Below are 21,428 nucleotides of genomic sequence, written 5' to 3' on the forward strand. Positions count from 1 at the left end.
GCTTGGGAGTGGTCTTTGTAAGACTTGGCTTTTACTCTGGGATAGGAGCTGTTTCTTTGCTTACAGTGGTCCTCTGGTGTCAGGACATATTCTGAAACAGCTGCCTTCTCTAACTTGTCCTTACTAAATTAACAGGTTGAGTCTTGAGTAAATTCAGCCTATATTTATCCTTAAAACCAACTGTTACTCCTCACCTTAAACTAACACATTTTACATAATATGTGTATGCATCCTTGAGATGCTCTCTGGGAGAAATAAAAAGACGTAAGTAATGTGTATCATTTTGTATATACATAATTAGGATTGCTGGGGTCCCTTTTTTTTGAGACTAAGATACTAAAAACGTAAATTTCAACAAATTATTTGGCAAAATAAGTAGGAACAGTGAGCTTCCTAGCACGGTCTGAAGTCACGGCTTCTGTGCTGCTCCCGTCATAGCATGTCTTCAGCTCAGCCCTGTGGAGCAAAGTTCATACAGCACAGATTGCACACACCTGCTGTTCCCGAGGGGTCCCTGAAAGGCATCGCCCTTGCTCTTCTCTGCTGGGGGTGGCATAGGAAGAAGCCCCCTGTGTAACTGCTAACAGACCATTCTGCTTATGGCCCCAGAGCTGTCATGAAAGACTTGCAAAACAGCAAGTGTTTTGCTGGAAGTGCAGCGGGGTCTGCTGGGCTGAGTGTGGGCACTGTCTTCGTGTGTGCTGGACCGTCTCGCTGCTGGATGCTACAGGATGAGCTGCTCCAGACCCTCCCCCATATCAGCGAGGCAGCACTGGCAGAAATGCACTCTGGACCAACAGCCTCACCAGGGCGCAGTGGACATGGGCAATGGGATCCAAGCTGAGTGCCCGGTCACTGTCCTGGACAGCCACAGTAAAATGGGCCAGAAAATTGGGAGTAGAAAAGAGGTGAGAGTCAGGAGTTAACAGGGAGGTGTTGCCTGGAGGTCTGCAGACAGCCACCACTTTAAGGCTTTTTGGAAAGGGCTGCCTGTTCCTTGGCACCTGGTGTGCCCGTCATCTCTGGGCCTTTCATTCAGTGTCTTTGCAGGTGACAGCAGCTCTAGACCCTCATCCAGAGCAGGCTGAGGGGGCAGAGGCCAGAGCCAGTGAGGTCTGCCAGACAAGGCAGGGCTCACTTAGCTATGGAGACACGTTTTCTTCCCTGTTATTAGAAGCATTGGAAGAAAAGAGAAAGAAAAGAATCCTGGAGGAACTTAATTTGTAAAGTCCACACCAAGAAGAGGAAAAGAATAATCATGTTATGAAGAAAGAAACCCCAAACATGCAGTAAATGCCTTCAGCTTTTACTCCAGATCTCCCAGTAAACGAAAGGACTCACAGAGAATGGGACTACACACACGGGTTTGGCAAAGTCTTTTTTTTTTTTCTTGCACATATTTCTCAACCACTGATAGGTACAGCCTTTTTTTTCTTAACTAATGTGAAATATATTTTGCTAGGTTAAGTTTATTTTTGCAAAGTAGAGTAATTTGCAAAAGAGGCTTGTGGACATGAAGGGTGGGGGGTATCTATGTCCCCATGACCCCTCTCCAGAGACACAGTGGACATGTAAAGGAGAATTTCCACACCCTGAGGTGTGCACCTGGGCAGCACAGGGAGTCCTTTTACCTCAAGCCACCCGATTCTTGACAGTAAGCTACTGGAATTAATAAATTATTTGGAAAAAAAAACAACATTCAATTTGCGAAGTAACTGATTCCAATGTCACAGGGTGGGAACAGGTAAGAAAAAGTCCACAGTAACTTAGTGAATATAAATTATTCGTTTAAGAGAAAAGGTGCAGTACCAAAATCCATGAACAGAAAAAAGGAAGTCGACCTTTCAATGAAAAAAAAAAAAAGACATTTATACATTCCTGCTTTCAGAGGGTATATGAACAAACAGCAAAAAGCATTTAAATCCCAAGAGCCCACGGTGGAGCCCTTTTCCACCTCAAGTTACGCTTCTAGGGGACAACCCTGTGACAATAAAGGGTGCAAAATATTGCTCTGTGGCATATCCTGAAAATAATATAAAAATAATTTCTATAGTACAGTTTAAACTTGGCTTGCAAAATTTCAACATAACACAGCATAAAATCTACAAACAGAATACACTGAAAAACACCTTCTCTTAACAATATATTATTTTTTTTAAAAAATCATTTATCCAGGTAACCCATGTGTAGGAAATGGGAAGTCGGCTTCTGAAAAAACCTCCACAGGGGTTTGGAAGTACCTGCGGTCCTTCTAGAAACTTGCTGTCACCGAGGGACATCTGTCCTTCTCAGAAAGGAAAGTTTGGCCAGATCAGATGGGGAAGGCCACTCACACTCTGGACTCACCCTGTTCCCTCTTCATTCCTGTCCCACAAAAGGTCCCCACATTATAAAATATGAGGGAACCGCTTGGCCCACATGTAAGCAACACAGTTTCTAACAGTTTCTACCCAGCCTGATGAACTAATTTGGTGTCTGACCAGGGTTCAGGTCTGCAGAGCTCTGAATGTGGATGGAGCATGCTTCTGGAACACAGGACTAGTGCATTTAAAATAACCACAGACTCTCTGGCTTTTGTATTTTTAAAAACTACCTAGAGGAAGGATGGATCCAGATCTCTCACAAAAGGAAATGGCTATTCTTAAATGATACCGACTCAGCGGTTATGTGTCAGCCAGGAGCAGGCACTGACAGCCAGCCAGGAGCAGCTGCCCTGTGACCAAACCAAGCAGCGGGGGCCTCTGGTGTGGCCAGTGGCTGTGTCTCAGGCTCTCCCTCAGGGTCTGTCTTATGGTCAAATGGCAGTAGGATGGAGGTAACTTGGAAATGCAAGGACAGAACAGGTCACAGGTCCCCACTTTCTAATATGTCTGCTAGGTTAAGAAGGTTTTCTTCTATTACTATGAACCATTTTTACTTTCAGTTTGCCCATTCTGTTCTTTTTTAAACCTGACAAAGAGCATGAGAAAGAGAAAAGGTTTGCATAGGCAGTTTTGGAAATTTCTGATTGGCTGTTTTAACATTATAGAAACAAACACCAATTGACTCTATGCCTAGTTGACTTGTGTATGTGGGTTTGGTTTCTGAATGCACACGAGTGTTTTTAAGGTTGGGCATCTGAGCCTTCTCTAAATCGGCAGCGTGAGGGGTAGCTTATGTCTACACCTGAAGCAAAACCTTCTGTGACCCCACAGCGTCAGATGACAAAGCAGCTGCTTAGCGTGACATTAAGAATCAGTCCAAAAAGCTGCCACAGACCCTCTTGGATGAGAGATTTGTTAAAAACCACTTTTTTTTTCTGGAGTAACAAAAGAAATCCCGGCAGTATCAGGGACATGGATGTTAGTACAGTAATTACCATACAGTGAAAACACTGGTCAGCAGGAAAAGTAATACGTTCAAAAAACTTCTTGAAGATTCTATTTAATAATTTTAAGGAACCATTAATGCAAAAACCTGAATAAATTACTGAAAATGCCACGTGCTGTGGAATAATTAAAAACAAAAAGAAATTACTCATAGGTAACACTATTTGGTTATAATTCTTAACAAGTAAAAAGAAAAAAATCCTCTCTTTTTTAAACTTTTTTTTTTTTTTTTTGCTTTTGCTGCTCTTTAGGCAAGGGGGGTAAAGCATCTTTTCTGGAGGAGAAGCTGGCTCCAGTGACGAGATGGTCTGTCTACCTCCTGCATTTTCTGAGGATACACTCAGGGCAGATCTGGGCACATCTCCTTTCCTTCTTAGGATTATTCCAGGCTATTCTAAAGCTCTCACAAGGTTCAAGTGTTCTCTTGCGAGTGACTATTTCACTCAGCTTATCCTTAGTGAGGCAGGTTTGGCTCCGCAGTATCCTTGGCCAAGAATGGTATTTTCCAGAGGTAATCTCGGGAGGAAGAGGCTGCATATTGCTGCTCAGAACAGGGTAGCTAAGGACACGCTTTTGTTTTTTCCTCAAGAAATATAGGAGGCACCAAAAAAGAGATCGCTCAGGGATCAGGCTGCTCCCTCAACGTCGTCAGGGAGGCAGGGACAGGGTCATCCTGCCCTGGGCATCCCAGCGAGGTTCTTGACCTGGCTGAACCCAGACAGATGCAGGTGTGTGTGTGGGGGTGGCTTCCTTCAGCCCCTTCCTCGTGCAGCCTAGTGGGGGCTCACACAGTGACCAAAGGGTCGACTCCTCACCTGTCTCCTGGGGCACCAATTGATGGTCACCTCTTACGAGCCCTCCAGCGACAGTCCACTGTGGAAATGTCTTCAAAGGAGAATGTGAGGAGGCTGTCCTACTCATTCATACACGGGCAAATCCAAATTGTGAGGGCAGAACCTTGGTTTTTGGACCCGAGGTGTCTTTGGAAAGCTCCTGTCACCTAAGCTGCCTGGTACCGGCACCAGGAGAGATCGCTATACCTCACTGTGCCCTGCGAGGTAGGTTGTGCGATGCCCTCTCTACGGACACCCGCGGCGTGGATGGCAGTGTGAATGTTGCTCGAGCCAGGGGCTGCGGGAGGAGGCTTCCGCTTATGAAATGGAGACGTGTATTTCTAAAGGGCCACAGTGACCACCAGAGTGCCAGAGGGTGGCAAGGTGCCTGCCCTCTCTGAGGACCCGGGATGGGAAGCAGGTGGGTGCTCGCGGAGGGGCTTCCACCAGTCCTGGTGCACGTTCACTGCTACATCCCGGGTGGTACCAATCACGCACAAGTGATGGTTACCTGGAAGAGGTCAGTCGCTAGATTAGGAAAAAAAGGGGGAGGAAAAAAGCATGTAAAACACTCCCTTCTAAAAACAAAGGGCTGTGAATTTCTTTATTTCTCTTATTGAGGAACAAAAATACTCTTGCAATGGCTATTGAGTTTCCACAGGTACGAGGCAGAGGCTAGGCTAGCACACCCACTTCCAACAGTATGACTTGTTTCCTATCCGTCTACTACCTGAGTGGCGTCAGTGTAGGTTCAGGCACCATTAGGAACGTTTGACCAAACACGTACACGGCACTAACAGAGGAGGCGCCGGCCTTTCGGTTGACCAGGGCGTGTAAAAAAGACACCCACAGAATGGAACAGAGATCCTCCGGGACGCCGCCGCCCCGCAGCGCGCTCAGGGCCGGGCCCCGCGCACGTCACGCCGGCGCCGCAGCTCCTCGCGGTAGCAGTAGGAGCAGAAGTGCTCGGTCTCGGCGCGCCCGTAGAAGGCGCAGTTCTCGCGCTGGCAGCGCCGCTGCGCCGGCCCCGGGCCCGCGCGGCCGCACTCACCGTTCGAGCGCGCGGCCGGCGCGTCGGCGTCGGCGAACTCCAGGCCGTCGCGCGCGGCCCCAAAGCCGTTGGTGTAAGTCTGCGACTTGGGCTCGGCCGCGCTCCCGGGCACGGCGCGCGCCAGCGACTCCACCGTGTTGACCGTGCGCAGCGCTGCGGAGCGCGCCGGGCTGTAGCTCTGCGACGACAGCGAGCGGTTCTGCTGCGGGTAGGTGGCGCACGGCCGCAGCGCGCCCACCGCCGGCGCGCACGCCTCGTCCCGCGCGCCCGCGCCCTGCACGTGGATGACGCTCTGGCGCGCAGGCGCCGGGGGGCTGCGGCCCGGGACTTGTCCGCCCGCGCCCGCCCGCCGCGCGCCCCCGCCCGTGCCCGGGGAGGCCGCGCCGCCCGCCGCTGCCCGCGCCGCCCGCGTGCCCGCCGCCGGCCCAGGGCTGGGGCGTTCCTTGAACTTGAGCACCAGCTGCGTGGGCTGCCCGGCCGCGGGGCCCGGCGACGCGCGCTCGGGGCCCGGCGCGCCCTCCACCTCGGGCCTGCGCGGCAGCCTCTTGGCCGTGGACGCGGCGGCGGCGGCTGCGGCTGCTGCTGCTGCTGCGGCGGCGGCTGCGGTGGCGGCGTCGCGGCGCCGCTGCTCCTGCTCGGCGCTGAAACGCTCCTGCGCGCTGGTCAGGTAGTAGCCGATCATCTCCTCGTGGAATTGGTGCCGGTGGCTCGTGAGCAGCAGGCCAGCGAAGATGAACTTGCGCTCGCCCTGCATGGCGGCGCGCAGGATGTTGAGGCTCAGCTTCACGTCCGTGCTGTATTTCCAGGCGTCGCCCCGCAGTCCGCCGCCCTTCTCGGCCGGAGACGCGCCCGCCGCCTTGTCCGTGGGCGACGGCGTGGTCTTCTCCGACGGCGAGGTGCTGGCCGACGCCCCCGACTCCTCCTTGCTGCCCTTGCGCGCCTTGGCCCGCTTCTCCTTGCCGCGCTCAGCCGCGTCCCCGTTCTTGCCGTTGGCGGAGTTGGCTCTGCCCATCTTGCCGTGCACCAGGCCGCTGAGGCCGCCCATGTTTTTCTTCAGCTTGATGCCCAGCGTCTTACTGAGGCTGCCCAGCTTGTTGGCCACCGAGTCCGCGCGGGTCTTGTCCTTCTCCTTGCGCTGCTTCTCCTTCTCTTTCTCCTTGCCGTTCTTGCCGTTATTGCTGTTGGAATTACTGCACACCGAGTCGCGATCCGAGTCCAGCGAGTCGGCCAGGGACTGCACATCCTCCCCCGCCGAGGCCGTTGGGGACTCTGGCTGTGCCAGGGGCGCCTGTTGGGAGAGAGGGAGTGCAAGGAAGGAAAGTGGTTTAGAGAAGAGGTATCCTGGGTAGGCCGAGGAAGACTGACCTCCTACGTGACTGTGACTTCACTACGCGACTGCGTGCCTCGCTGTGGTGCAAGCTGCCTGAGGAAAAGCAGCAGACACGGGTGGGGCCGTGGACCTTTGATCTGCGTTCTCTGTCCCCCTCTCTCCCTGTCTCTCTCTCACTCAGGTGCCCAGTAGCCTAGAACCCAGAGTGGAGGAGCGAGGCAGCGTGTGGATACCTCACCTGGCTTTGAGCCTCAAAGCCTGGGCACAATTTAGAAAGAATTACTCGGCCCAGACACGGCACTGCTGCCTGCTAGACCGGACACAGGTGCCAGGCAGGCCGCTCCCTAAGGTGGCAGCTGTTGGGGAGAACACCTTACTAGAGCAGAAGTGTCTTTCCTACAAAGGCGTTTCGCCTCCTCACCCCAGCCAGGGGATGGAAACCTAACGACTTCACCCTCTGGATGTTGGAACAGTTCCTCCCTAGATTTAGTGACGACATAGCACCGTAGGGTCCCCTTCTTAGTTTAGCCATGTAGAGGGCTGAGAAGGGGTCTGAAACAGGACCAGGCTCGGCAGAAAAAATGTTCTCCTTCCCAGAAAAGTTATGCAGGGGGATGGGGTGGGGGGACACCAGGCAGGGACTGTCTCTCTGTACACTTGGATGAGACCCACTGGTCGGGGTCAGCCAGCCAGAGGAGGGCAGGTGGCTACAGAGGACAGGCAGAATCTACTGCTGTTTAGTGCAGGTACTTGCCGGGGAGAGGACAGAATTTCTGAATGAGCACCCCCGGACAAAGGGGAGGGTCCTTGCTTCCAGCAGCTGGGTATGGCAGGAACTATTGCTCACACCTGAAAGGCTTTCCAGGCCGCCTGGGTGGGGGTGGGGGAGGTGTCTCTTGCCCCTCCCAAAGGTTTTATTTTCATTCTCCCCTGCCAAGCCACTCCAAGAGATAGGGACCTTCCTGTAACCAGGTCACCAAGAAGTAAAGGTGGGCAGAACAGGCCCTCAACACCTCCCATCCTGAAATTTCTTCTTTCTCCTTCCCACCTAGGTGTGGAAGGAGCAAAAGGTCTCTAGCTGGGGCAGCAGAGACACCAACAGCTAGAAATGCAGGGGCTGTGCCCAGGAAGGGGGATGTGCTTGGTGCTAGGAGGTGCCCATTGTGAGCACAGTTGAACTAGGAGCCCCGCTGGGAAGGATCCTCACCAGGGCTGCTTACTGAGAACCTTGCATTTGACTTGGAGGCCACCAAAGCCTGGCCAGGGCCCTGCTCATTGCAGGGCAGAGTCATTGTCAACCCAGGAGCCTTCTGATTCTGGACCTAGAGCTGCTGCTGTCACGCTCCATGCAGTGGCAAAAAAACATCCACTGCACTGCTGGCATACTCCAGGCCTTTGGAAGGCAGGACTCAGACTCTGTTCCCGACAGGCTGTCACTTATGCCATCAGGAAAGTGGGGTACTAGTACCTGGCTTCTGGAGCCTTGTGAGGATGGAGGCTGAGGTCTGAGAGCTTGCTGTGTGGCACTGACTGTGCCAGGAACCGTTCACTACTCACATCACTCCCTGAATGATTCCTTGTGAGCCCTGCTTTTATGTCTAAGTAAACTGATGTCTAGGAGGACCAAAATTATTTGTAAGCAACTTTTTACAAGTCCTTTTCCCTGGCAGTTCACTATTGAGATTACAAAACATCAGTCAGACGTGGCATTTGCAAGCAGGGACAGCACCCACCCTCTGGCGGTGGGGGCAGGTACCTCCTGGGTTGGGTGGGCCCTCTCCTCGTTGCCCTGTCTGCTCTACCTACCAGCCCACGGCCTTCATGTGCACGTGGGGAGGAGGAGGGGGCATGAGGAATTGCAGTCTTGGTTCCCTGGCGTTTCTGAGGGACCCACACAGTTTATAATTAATTCCGCTCTGTGGCAGCACATCGTGTTCCGATCTCAGCAGAAAGAGTTGGGTGTTGTGACTTGCCTTTGGTTTATTTTCTGAGTGGGTGTGTTTATTCCTCTTTGCAGAAATTTGGGACAAAAATCCTCTAGCTGGAGTGTGTACTCATGAGCACCCACACCTACACACGCGTGCACGTGTGTACCCGTGTCCAAACAGTTACTTCAAACCAGAGCCAGTGTCCCATGTGCAGCTGGGACAGCTAGGACAGGGGGGTGGGGCGAGCTCCTGGGCTGCAGATGTAGCTGGGAGTCGGCAGCTAGAGCACGCAGGCTTTTGGGAGCCTGTGGGAGGATGCACTCTGGCCAGGCTCCGGCTAAGTGGCCTTGACCCCACCCCCAGGTCCCACTCCTGTGTATGCCAGGCTCACCCGGGTCTCCGAGGGGATCCGGATCCAAGTCACATTCATGTAGCTGTGTAGAAGGTTCAGCTTGGCTTCCAGTGACAGGATGAGGCTGGTGAGATAAGAACACCTAGTGAACTGGGCTCTGAGCTGGCCCTCAACCCCCCCGCCTGCATGCCCGCTGTCCCAGGAGGAGTGAGGGGGTCTAACCCTGCCCAGGAAGCCCCAGCAGCCGCTCTCCCTAGACCACGGTGAGGAGTGGCTGCAGAGCAGGGTCTTACTGGGCCAGCCGGGCATTGTCGTTGTCGTCTTTCCCCCACTCCCAGTCCTTGCCGGGATCCACTGCAAAGTGCAGAGGCAGCAGCTTGTGCTCAGAATCCGTCAGAGGGATCACGGCTGGAACAGAAGAGGAGAGGGAGCGGTGCTGGGAGCCCCAATATCCCCAGGGGGTAGGAAGGGGACTCCAGTGGCAGATAGCTCAGTGGGCATCAGGATAGGAAATGCTATTGTTGATTTTGTGATTTCTAGGAGGGACCTGGATGGGCTTCATGTGAGCCACCCACCTTGTCCCATAGAAGGATGAGTGAGTTTGCAAGTCAGGTGAGCAAGGCTGTAGCTGACCTCTCCTGGTTTGTGATTTCTTGCAGCATGTCTGTATCAGTGCCTAGGATCCCGGGACCCACCCAGTAGGGGCCCACAGGGAGATGGTCTGTGCTGTGGACAGATAAGCAGGTTGGCAAATATCTCATGAGGTCAGGTAGTGATAAGCCCCTAAAGGGTCAGCAGCAGAAAAGGCAGTGATGAGGACAGCTTTCTAGGGTGGGGCAGAGGAGCCTGTTGATGAGGTCACATGTAGGTGGGGACTGCAGTGAGGGGGAGGATGCATCATGAAATCTCCTCAGTGAAACATAAACCCATGGGAAGTCTGCTCACTCCAGAGGGCTGGGGTGGAGGGGGTTATTGACAGGTTTGTTTGGGATCTTCTAGGAGCTTCTATGGGACCCAGTGAGAGGGGGTCCCTAGTGACATGGCTGGGCTGGCTCTTCCTAAGGGCTTTGTCAGAGGTGAGCAGGAAGAAGTGGGGAGATGCCACTCCCAATGATGCCTTCCAGGCAAGCAGCAGCCTCCGCTCTGGGTTCCACTTGGCTCCCCTGCAAGCCCCACTCCTGGGAATCATACCATAGCGGAGAAACACAGCCCCGGGCCCCTGGTCCCCTGCCATGCTCCTTGGCTGGAGCCCAGGACCCACGGCAAGGGTGCCACAGGCAAGAACAAAAAGGCAAATAAATACATAAAATCTAAGGCTGAATAGCATTGACGTTTTGCTAAGAAATTGGAACAGTTGACTGAATGCTGCCCTCCAGTGGTGTTAGAGAAGATGCAAGTGCAAATAATTCCTCTCCTTGCTACCTCCCCCCACGCCCCCACCCGCCACCCCCGCAACCCGCACCATGTAAGGGAAACACAGCTTTGCTTAGGGGTTTTCATTTAATTTGGGTTGGCCCAGGGCCTGGTTTGGAGGTCAGGGGAGGCTCAACCTGCTTTGGCTGCAACCTGCTAGGGGCTTGCCTCAATGTGGTAGCCTTCCCAGGGCTGAACTGCAGAGCGGACACACCCAGGGAGGGCTGCAGGGCTGGCTCCGGGACAGGCCTGTCTTGGGTGATGTCCAGCAGCCTGTCCCATCATTCTATGAGTCACCACCCGGTCAGGGGTTGGTCTGGCTTCCTACCCGTTGTGGGATGGTGGCAGCAGAGGCTCTCCCCCCTCAACACTGTTTCCCTGACTTTTTAGCTTAGCACAACTCCTTGGAGTTTCTGGCCCCCATGCATAGATGGGCCAAGCTGGAGCGTGCAGGGAGAGTACATTTTACATAAGCATCCCCTGTGATTCTCAAGATCAGGCAGATTTATAAAATACTGTTCTAGAACAATAATAATTTGTTAGAAGCCGTTCCTGTGGGTGCAACTTGGGCTTTTCAGGTCTGGTCAGCCACCCACTTCCCAGGATAGAGCTGCCATGGAAAGCACCTGCCTGGCTGCGATCATTTCCCAGCCTCCCCCTCCCACCCCAGCATGCACAAGGGAACAGGTTCCCAACTCCGCCCATGGGCTGTGAGTAGAAGCCATGTGGGCTGTCCTGGGTGACATGGTTAGGCATGGGGGTCCCTCTCCCCACTCTCCTCCTGCAGCACCTGCAGAAGATGGCGGTGCTATACGACAGCAGGAGTGGCCTCCTCATCTCTGTGTGGAGAAGAGCCGCCTGCCAATCAGGAACACCTGTTTGACACTCCATTCGCATAGGAACCAAGCTTCTGTGTTAAGCCCCTATGATTGTGATTTGTTTCAGATAAAACTACCTGAGCTAGGACAGTACCATAATCCTGTCCCCCTCACCTTCAGGCTCCTGGGAACTCCTGCCCTCCACAGCTGAGCTGGAACTGACCTCCTGGGCTGCCCCTGGCTTGAGTATGGACCTGACCGTGCGAGTGTCTGCCCACACACTGGGTCCTGGCAGGCTCTCAGCCTGGGTCTTGGTGGGGTGAAGGTCAGGCACTGAGAGAGGCTCTAGGGATGTGCCTGGTCCCAACAGGGGAGACACACAGGGTCAGCTGAGGCCTGTGGCTGCAGAGGCCGGAGAGTACAGGCTAGTGAGGCTGAGGAAACAGGCCCTCTTTGGGAGTATCCATGTCTTTGGATGCCTGTGCCTCAGCCCATACAAATGACATTTCCCTACTGCTAACCTGGCCATACCCAGTAAGATGGGAAGCCGTGCAGTGGGTGGCCCTTGGTGACACATGCCATGAACAGTACATGCTTTTCAAAATAAGCCTGGAAAGGTAGGGCTTTTGTTGTTTTGTTTGTTTGCTTTGAAAACACTCTCTTGTCTTTTAGCCAGGGAACATGCCACCTTACACTAGCCTGAACATATTTTGATGATTTACTTGCCAGAAAAGAATGGAGATTTCTAATTCTCTTTGGGATGTGAAAAGCTGGAAGGGCTTGTTCCACCACAGAGACAAGAAGTCAGACAAACTGCAGATTCACAACATCTGCTTAACCCATCAGAGGGCTGAGGTCATTGGGAACCACTAGCCCCACATCTAAGGAAATTCAGGTGCACCCAAGGAGAGACAGACATGAGCCTAAGAGGGGGTTGTCTTGGTAAGACCCAGTGAGAAGAATTCAGCTAAAATTGTCAATTTGGTCAAGGAAGAGTATTAGCTAGTTAATAATATATTAATAGGAATCTGGGGGCTGAAGATATAAAGGAAATTCACATGCATTTGCAGGCTCCTCTCCACGGGAACCTAACCTCCTGTTTCTAAAAGAGATTGGCAAGAATGCTGAGAAAGTGTCCTCCACAGATCTTTCTCTCCTATTTCTACTGAGGAACAAAAGCTTAAATTGGAGAGGGTAGGGTGGCAACACACTCTGGGTGCACCAGGGGAAATGTTCTCTGCCTCTGCCTTAGGCAGGCAGCTGTGTTCCTGGATCTGTGGAGGGAGGTGACCTTCCTCAGTAGTCCTGACTAGACTGATTCAAATCCAGCTCTAAATCTAGAAAAAAGAAAGGAATGTCTCTTTCCAAAATAAAAGTGATATACCTCAATCTTCACTGTCCTGCTCAAGATATTTGGCTTTCAACCAAAAACTATGAGGAATAAGAAAAAACAAAAACGCTATATATTGACAAGAGACCAAGCAGCTGACAGAATAAGACTCAGCTATGACACAAGTGTTAAAACTAACAGACAAGGAATTTTAAACAACTGATTAGTAATTTAAAGACTCAAATAGAAATGGTAGATACTATCCAGGATTTGATGGTTAATTTCAGCAGAGAGAAGAAATCTATAAGAAAGAATTAAATGAAAATGCTAGGGGAAAAAAACTCACAATAATAATGGTGAAGAATGACCTTGAGGGGCCAGTCAGTAGACTTTACACAACTAAGACTAGAACCTGTGAACATTAGGCCATAGAAATTGCCCAAACTGAAACACAAAGAGAAAAAAGGTGGTGAGAAACAGAACAGTGCACCTAAGAGCTGAGGAGCAATATCAGATAGTCCAAGTTCTATGTAAAGATAAATCCTTGAAGGAGAAAAGAGAAAAAAAACAAAAGGAAAATTGACTAGGGATTTTCCAACATTAGTGACAAATACCAACACAGACCCAAGAAGCTAAGAGAACACCAAGGAGGAAAAATAATAACAAAAACATTCCTATACTTCTGAAACCCCCAAAGAGAAAATCTTTACAGCAGCCAGAGGAAAAAAATACATTATATAGAGAGAAACAAAGATAAGAATTACAGTGGAATTTTCATGATAAAACAGGTAAGCCAAAAGATAATGGACTGATATCTTTAAAGTGCTGAAAGTAAAACCTGCTAATCTTGAATTCTATACCCAGCAAATATATCTCTGAAACCATGAAGGAGACATAAAGACTTTTGCAAAAAGTCAACAAATTCATTGTGTATAAGACCTGTCCTATAAGGAAATATTAAAGGAAATTCTTCAGGTGGAAGAAATAACCTACCAGCAGAAACTTGGATTTACACCATTAAGAGTGATGGAAATGGAATCAATGAATGTGAAAATAAAATTCTTTTTTTCCTTACTTTCATTGCTCTGATAAATAACTGTTTAAAGCAAAGAGATCATCAGTGCATTTTGTGTTTATAGCAGATGTAAGATGAGAGCCAGGGACTGGGAACACACGGTCATAATATCCTGACACAACACATGAAGTAGAATCAATACTACTACTTGAAAATAGAATCTCATTAATTAAAGGTGTGTATTTTAAACCTTAGTGTTTAGGAAACTACTCACAAATAGAGGTATAAGAAGTCAATAATAGTGATAAAACGGAGCCACTAAAAAACAAACAAATAGAAAAGGGCTGGCAGTGTGGCGAATTTTAATCCGGTCATCATTAATACTATTAAATGTAAAGGCTCATATCATATCAAAAGATAAATTATCAGATTGGATTGAAAGGTGAAACCCAACTGTGTATTGCCCATTATAAAGACACGGATAGCTTAAAAGATATTCACTAATAAAAATCAAGCTAGAGTAGCCACACTCACAGCACACTAAGTAAACTCTAGAATAAGGCTGTTACCAACACACAAAACAGGAACGTTACATAATGATAAAGGGGTTAATTCTCCAAGAAGACATAATTCCATATATGTGCATGCACCTACTTAAGTACTGTGTATGAAGCAAATACTAAAAAAAAGATAAACATTATAGTCAGAAATGTCAGCACTTTGCTCTCAGTAATTGGCAGAGCAAGTAGGCAGGAATCGGAGGGATCTAGAAGACCCGAGATACACTATCTGTGAACTTGAGCTAATCGACATTCATAGAACTCACAAGAGAAGGATACACATTCTTTTCAGGTGTATGTGGAATATTCACTGACCTAGCACACACACTTAGCCAATCTTAGCACATTTAAAAGAATAGAAATAAAAATATGTTCTCAGGTCATATAAACCAATACAAAAATTTCAAGAATCCACAAATATTTGGAATTTAAGCAACCTGATTCTAAATAACCCCCGAGACGGAAGACACCTCACGGAAACAAAAGAATAGTTTGAACAGAATGAAAATGGAAATAGGACACATCAAAATTTGTGTGATGTAGCTATAGCAATGCTTTAGGGGACCCAAATTAGTAATCTAAACTTTGGCCTTAAGAAACTAGAGGAATAATAGAAAATGAAACACAAATCACAGAGGGAAATAACATCAATAGAACTAAAACCAGAAACGTAGTAGACAAAAATCAGTGAAACCAAAAGCTAGTTCTTGGGAAAAGACTAGGAATGGATTATCCAAACTGCTGCCCCCTAATCTATGTTTTAAGTAGTTAGGAAAATTGGTAGCCTAGGCTTTTTAATAATTTCAGTCATTAATATTCCTGCTAGTCAGTACATGCTTATCATATTCAGAGCAGATCGAACTTCCTATTGCAAGACAGTTGTAGATTGCCATGCAATTCTGAGATGGAATTCAAGGAGGTGGTGTGGGCACATCTCCCAGCCTCTCCATGTTAACATCTTGCTAACCATAGTACAGTATCACAACCAGGGTACTGACTGTGACATCCTCCGCTGGTTGTATTCACATGACACCAAGTTTTGCATGCACTCATCTGTATCTGTGTCTATTTAGTTCTATGCAATTTTGACTTAGATAATTTAGACTTAGATAATAACCTCCATCGAGACACAGAACAGTTACATCACCATATGGGTCCCTGACATGCTTCCCTTTTATGAACACCCACCTTGCTCTGCCACCCTTTCTCTGTTCTGAATCCAGGGCCACCACTAATCTGTTCTCACATCTCTAGAATTGTGTTGTCTCAATAATGCTTGTAACCAGAAGCATATAGTATGTAATCTTTTGGGACTGGCTTTTTTCACTCAGCACAGTTCCCTTGAGACACATTCAGGTCACGGTGGGTGTCCTAGTCCTTCTTTCTACTGTTGAGCAGTGTCTCAGGGTGTTGATGGACTACGGCTCATTCAACCATTCACCTAGGAAGAATGTTTGGGTTGTTTCTAGTCTTTGGCTATTACACAGCTACCATAAAACATGTACGTACAGGTTTATGCATGAATGTAAGTCCTCCCAATGACGTGGAATTTGGCCAATGCAGAGGGAAAAGGGACAAGGGAGTAAGAATTCCTGACTCCTGCTCTGGGCTGGGAAGTCTGTGCCCTTGTGAAGCAGGCTCCAGATGCTCAGGCAAACAGTTGCCATTATTTTTGTGGACTCAGAGCCCTGTCTACCAAGTCCTGCACTACTGGAATGGCCAGAAAGCCACGTCCAGGGGCTGACTGCTTCACTGAGGCTTGTGGTACAGCCGTGCACAACATTTACAGAATGAAATGGAGATTATTTTATTACAGACTGGCTTCTTTTTATTTCTCCTGATGTCAGTCAACTGACTTTATTCCAAAATAGGTAATATTACCTATTCATGAATTCCATTTCAGGGTGACAAAGAGCACACAGGACAATGTCAGTTATAAAGAGCAGGGGAGTGGGGTCTGTTGGGCTACATGATTTCCAGAGTTCTTCCCATGGTTTCTGAGTGTCAGCCAGCCACGGGGGACCTCTTCTCTTGTTAATTGGTTTGATTTTTTTTAACTCATACGTCTGCTCAGTGGCTAGTGTGAACTGCTGTGAGCTTGGCCTTGAGGGAACACCCAGCTCTGTGTTATGGAGGGCCTCCCAGAAGCCATCTGAAGACAAGGCTGCAGGGGGGCCAGTGGGGAGAGCCTATGGGCACCAGGAGGCTGATTCCTGCAAAAGGTGATTCCTTTGTCATGGGGCAAAGGACTAATACCCTCCCCTAGAGAAAGCAAGTGACCGTCATCTGTGGAAACTATCAAGAAAGTATATTCAAGTTTTATTTCAAAGTCCTAAAATGAACTGGCAGAGCCTTGCCCACTCAGCCTGCCGAGTGGTGACCAGTCCCACCAGCTCCTGACCTGTCCCAAGCCCTCCCTGCTCCCCATGTGCATGCTTGGATTTGAAGAGGCTAGTCATGGCATCAGCCATGGTCAGTGTGGCTATGGGAGCTATAAGGACACCCAGGTCCCTCCAGAGGGTGCTTCAGCACAGGGAAGGCAAGTGTGAAGAATGCTTCATGCATGTTAAGTCTCCAGGCGCTTGGGCACGTGCAGACCAGACGCTATGGACCACATACAACGAGGAAAGGAGTGGTGGGAGGAAGGGAGAAGCACCTCATAGCCCAGAAGGCATTTTTCTCTCATTTCCAGGATCTTAAAATGCTATTCCTCACCCACAATAACAAAGTGCTTTGCCTCTCTGGGCCTTCTGTCACAGAGTGCTCCCCTACGTGGCACCCTTTGGGTAGGGCAGGTTGCCATGGCAGTTGTGTGGCATCCTGAGCCTCCCTGTACCTGTGGCTCCCATCTCCTGCCCCCTCCAGGCTGGTGACTTTGCAGTGTAGACAGCTCACGCCAGCAGGCCCGAGCCTCTGACTGTGGTCTGAGAGTGTCTTATTTTGTGATTTAGAGGATGCCGGGTTCTATCCTGGAAACTGCGGGATTACTGTGCTTTCTCTGTCCCTTTCCTTGCTGGGATGTGGTGTGACTTGAGGGCACAGTCTGGGCCTTTGACCTCTCCCCAGTGTCCCCCTCAAGGCACCCATGGAGGACTGGAGATGTGAAGGTCCCAGAGAGCACAGAGGTATGTGATGAAGAGTCTGGCTGCAGCACCTGCCCTGAAGATGCTGTTGGGGACTGTCTAGTGAATGTGCATCCTGGTCACGCAGTGGTGCCGGAGGCGGGGACCCACATCTCTCCTAGGAATGAGTCAGCTTTGAGAGCCCACACCAGCTACCCTAATGGTGCCTGGGGACCAGCTCCCATTTTTTGGAAAAACACTTTGAAACCACCCACATCCTTTGCAATATTCCCCTGAGAGGGGCTGAACCGTAACACCCTCCACATTCATCCTTTATGGAAGATATTCATCTTGAAAAAACCAAAAAGCAGAAAGCAGCATCTGGGAGCCCTGGAAGGGAGCCCTGTGCCTATGTGAGAAGGGGCAGATGTCCGGACCCTGTGCTCAGCAACGGGAGACTCCAGACCCAGGATCATCGTCCATCTCTGACCACGCACACTGCCTTAGGGACTGGAAAGAGGGCTCCCAGGGACTGAGAAAGGCCCCTCTTGTCTCTCCAGAGCTGCAGTGAGCTCTGGGAAGAGCTAAGAACCCACAAAGGAGGCATAGGCTCTACTGGACAAAACTCGGAGAGACAACAGAAAAGACAGCCACGCCTCCTGGGCCTAACGATGAACTCTTCCTTGGCCAGTGAGATGTCTGTAAATAATAAAGAAAGGCCACTCCCAGCACAGCTGGCTGCTGGCTGCAGCCTCTGGCCTGTGCCCCCTTCCTGGGACTCAGGTCCCTCTCAGTTTCACATCAGCGCTGGGAAGGGGTCAGTGATGCCCCACATTGCCCTCACTCCTGGCTTCTCCTGTACAGCCCCGGCCTTTCTCCCCAGCTCCTGGTCATGCCAGGAAGTAAATGTTCTGGGCTGTGCCTCGCTGGGCCAGAGGGAGGCTGCGTTCCACTCCCTGGGCTGTGTCCTCCCCTGGGCGTCTATAGGAAGGGACAGCATCTGAGAGTCCTGTGTGGGGCAGTTCTGCTGCTGTATTTACTTCTCCCAATGCCTGCTCAGTGTAAAAGATCAGAACCAGACACCTCTGAGCTTCCTGCCCTGTGGTGGGCCTGGACAAGTCACTTCCAGTTCCCTGGGACCACACGCAGTGGAATAATTTTGGACCCTGAGACTTCCTTTTGCCTGTCCTTCAGTCTCCACGGGGATTCTCTGCTCCTACCAGAAACAAGAGCAGCAACAGGAAGGCTTTCCCTCTCTACTAGGTCTCACATCCATCAGTAGCTAACACGAGAAAACATTAACTGTTCCAAACAAAATCCCATTTCCCCAACAAAGACATCAACTAATCGGTGTCCTGGAATGGTGCAGCGCGCAGCTTGTGGGGTCAGCCTGGCCAGTCGAACAGCAGCACTGAAACGCGTACTTGTAGGAAACTCAGCTATAATGATTTTAAAGGAAATATTGGCCTTTTGATTTGAAAGCTCATTCTAGAACAGGGGTTGGCAAACTTTTCCCATAAGGCACTAGTGAGTAAATAGTTTAGGCTTCGCAGGTCATAGTCTCTGTGGCTACTACTCGACTCTGCACTGTGGAGCAAAAGCAGCCAGGGACTGCTTCAGTGAGTGAATGTGGCTTTGTAAATAAACCTTTATATACAAAAGTAAGTGGTGGGCTGTAGTTTGCCAGTTCCTGGTGTTGAAGAGGTGTTTTCTTTTCTTTTAACAAAAATTTATATCACTTACATCCATATAAAACTTACAGATGTGTGAACAACAGAAAAACCTATTTCAGGGTGCTGGAATTATGCATTTTTTTTAGTATTTTAAATTAAACATGGTCTTTAACATTGATATTTTCAATGTTTTATGCAAAACCCATCTCTGCTGGGTGTGCACAGGCATGCTTCAAGGGGAGCTCTCCACATGCCACCTGCCCGTGCTCTCCTATGCCCACCACCCATATCCCACTGACGGCTCTGACCCTACCCCGTACCCTGTGCCCACTGTCTCTCAGGAGCTGAGCATACCTTGTTCTCTTTGCTGGTCTCTCTGTTCCATGGACACGAGGGCAGAGAAATGCGCTTGATCATAAGCCAGAACCAGAGGTGAGCAGTGGCACCTGTTGGGAGGGACCTCCAAGGGCAGGTAAATCCCCCCGAATGGGATTGGCGCGAATGCTGCAGACAGATGAGGGTGAGGCGTGAGGAGCGGGAGGGCGGAGCTGGGAGGGGCTGGCCCCCACCATCCCGGGAATGGAGGGTGGACACACACAGTGTTGAGGGATGGGCTGAGGGCCACCACAGTGATCTGCCCCGTGACACCTGCAGTCCTGAGACCCGCACAGGTGATTGGAGCCCTGTGGTTGGGATGACACCGTCCCCTGAGATGGTCAGCAGGCACAGCCTGGAAGCCCAGGTTTCCCTCGATGTACTTTTCCTAGTGCTCATTAAAGCATCTGAGGACAAAACTATACCTGAGTTTCTAGGAAATGTGCTTGTTCTATATTTTAAGAACCTCTTCTACAGAATCCAAAGAAACCAACAGGGGCCAGCCAGAGAGCTCCAGCCAGGGCCAAGTCATATGTCAGATGGGGAGTGAGAAACAGGGACTGGATCCTCTAGTGATTGTTCCCCCACAATCTTGCTAGTTTTCCTACTCATAAAAAAGAGGGAAGAACAGCCTAAACCCTCCCTGGAATAGAGTAACTTCTGAAAAAATCTGCTCTAAGCAGCATCTGCTCTTTGGTCATAAAGAATCTGGCCTTGTGGCCCCAGTGTCAGTGGGTGGTTCTCTGCTTTGAGTGGAATGCAGGAAGAGTAGTTTCAGTGCCACCTTTGATGACTTCTCTACCCTCACTTTGTTTAAACTGGCCAGTGTTTCTTTGTCCACAAGAAAAGCCTGCTGAGAGGTGGCAGGGGAAGGCCCACCTGCATGAGGGAGCCAGGCAAAATGGAAGGACCTGTGGGCACCCCCACACCTGGAGATCTGGTAACCCTGGGAGCTTGGCCCTGGGCTTACACAGTAGGGTCCTAGTGTGAGTCCCGGCTTTGCACCTAGGAGCTGTGGACCTCAGCAGGCCCGTGTCCACCAGCTCCCTGGCCATGTCACAGGCTGGACGGACACTCCAGAAGTTTTAGGCCCAAGGGAGGACAGGCTTTTAGGGAGCAATCTCTGCCCAGGGATGAACCCCTTCGGGGACATTCCCTAGGCACTCTGGCCTTCAGTTTCCTCATCTGTAGTGTGGGGAGAGTAATGTCCACCCTGGGAGGTTGTGGCGATGGCCAGAGGAGGGAATATTTGAGGAGGTCAGAAGCACCTGGTTCTACCCCTGCCTCATTCTCGGCTGTCTGTGATTCCACCACAACCTTGCCAAGTGCCTCTACACTTTCCATCTTTAACACTTATGTAGCCTGCAGAGGGGACAGGAGGGCTGCGTGGCTCTGGGACATGGCCCAGGGCTGTTGGGGGGGTGCAAGTGCTCTGGGCACATGGTGGGGGTAGTCTTTGCCCTCATGAGGCCAGATTTTTCATGGCCACCTTGCTGCTGACACGCAGGGGCTGGGGGGCCAAGAGCACTCCCTGCTGCCATTGGTGGTGGTGGGGAAGAAACACACCAAGTTGAGGAGAGATGAGGAGAGAGAACACAATCTTTGTCATTGCAGAGCGATGTTCTGTAGCCTTCCAGGAGCTCACCCTTTAAGTTACACCATATGTTCTTTAACTGGGACGCTACGTTTCTGTGTCACGAGTAGAACACATCTCTTTGTCTCTTTGAGGAACTTACCTTCTCCGCCTGAGTCTCTTAACATTGTATCTGCCACGACGACGATTGGTCTTCTTAATATATGGGCTAAAACGAAAACGTGGAACTCCTCCAGGCTCTCATACACAGGGTCCTCAGAGTTGTCCACGCTAGGAGACAAAACAGAGGGAGCCCTTCACTGGACTAAGTTAGGATGGAGGAGGGGAATAGTCTGTGTGGGCCCTGAGCCTCCCCTGCCCTGGGTCTTATCTCTGTGGACCCCAGCAGCCACACCATCCAAGGTCACCTCTCATGACATCTGCCAATGGCAAAAGTACAAATCCCAGTCCCCACCCCCACCCTGGGTGGTGGTGGCCTCAGAGGCAACCTGCAGGGGAGGCAGAGGTCACCCCGAAGCCTGTGGCAATAAACCTGCTTCTCTGAAGGGTGGTGGGCGTCCCTCTTCCCTTCAGTGCCACATATGGCAGCCTAGGCCAAAAACCTTGTTCTTCAGGGACTCAGGGAGGCTGAGAGACATCCGATGTGCTGGTGGGGTCATTACCACCCAGACCCAAGGAGCTCTCTAGGAAATACTTACCCTGAGGGAAGAGAACAGTGAGAGCTGC

The 21,428-nt window shown here is 50.5% G+C and overlaps 1 protein-coding gene across 3 annotated transcripts in view; it reads right to left on the reverse strand.

Annotated features, from left to right (window-relative positions):
* Positions 1–444: 444 nt before the first annotated feature.
* The window catches only part of OTUD7A (OTU deubiquitinase 7A), a 315,275-nt gene continuing 294,291 nt past the window's right edge, over positions 445–21,428 (reverse strand). For all 3 annotated transcript variants that reach the window (XM_053581980.1, XM_053581982.1, XM_053581981.1), the window contains exons 10-14: positions 20,845–20,972; positions 19,088–19,237; positions 9,156–9,270; positions 8,902–8,986; positions 445–6,540 (exon numbers count right to left, since the gene is read on the reverse strand). In XM_053581980.1, coding sequence (XP_053437955.1) covers positions 5,098–6,540; positions 8,902–8,986; positions 9,156–9,270; positions 19,088–19,237; positions 20,845–20,972 — 1,921 coding nt within the window. In that variant the 3' untranslated portion in view covers positions 445–5,097. The remainder of the gene's footprint in view (positions 6,541–8,901; positions 8,987–9,155; positions 9,271–19,087; positions 19,238–20,844; positions 20,973–21,428) is intronic.

The sequence above is a fragment of the Nycticebus coucang genome, chromosome 2, assembly GCF_027406575.1.
Source record: "Nycticebus coucang isolate mNycCou1 chromosome 2, mNycCou1.pri, whole genome shotgun sequence".
In the NCBI taxonomy this organism is placed as follows: Eukaryota; Metazoa; Chordata; class Mammalia; order Primates; family Lorisidae; genus Nycticebus; species Nycticebus coucang.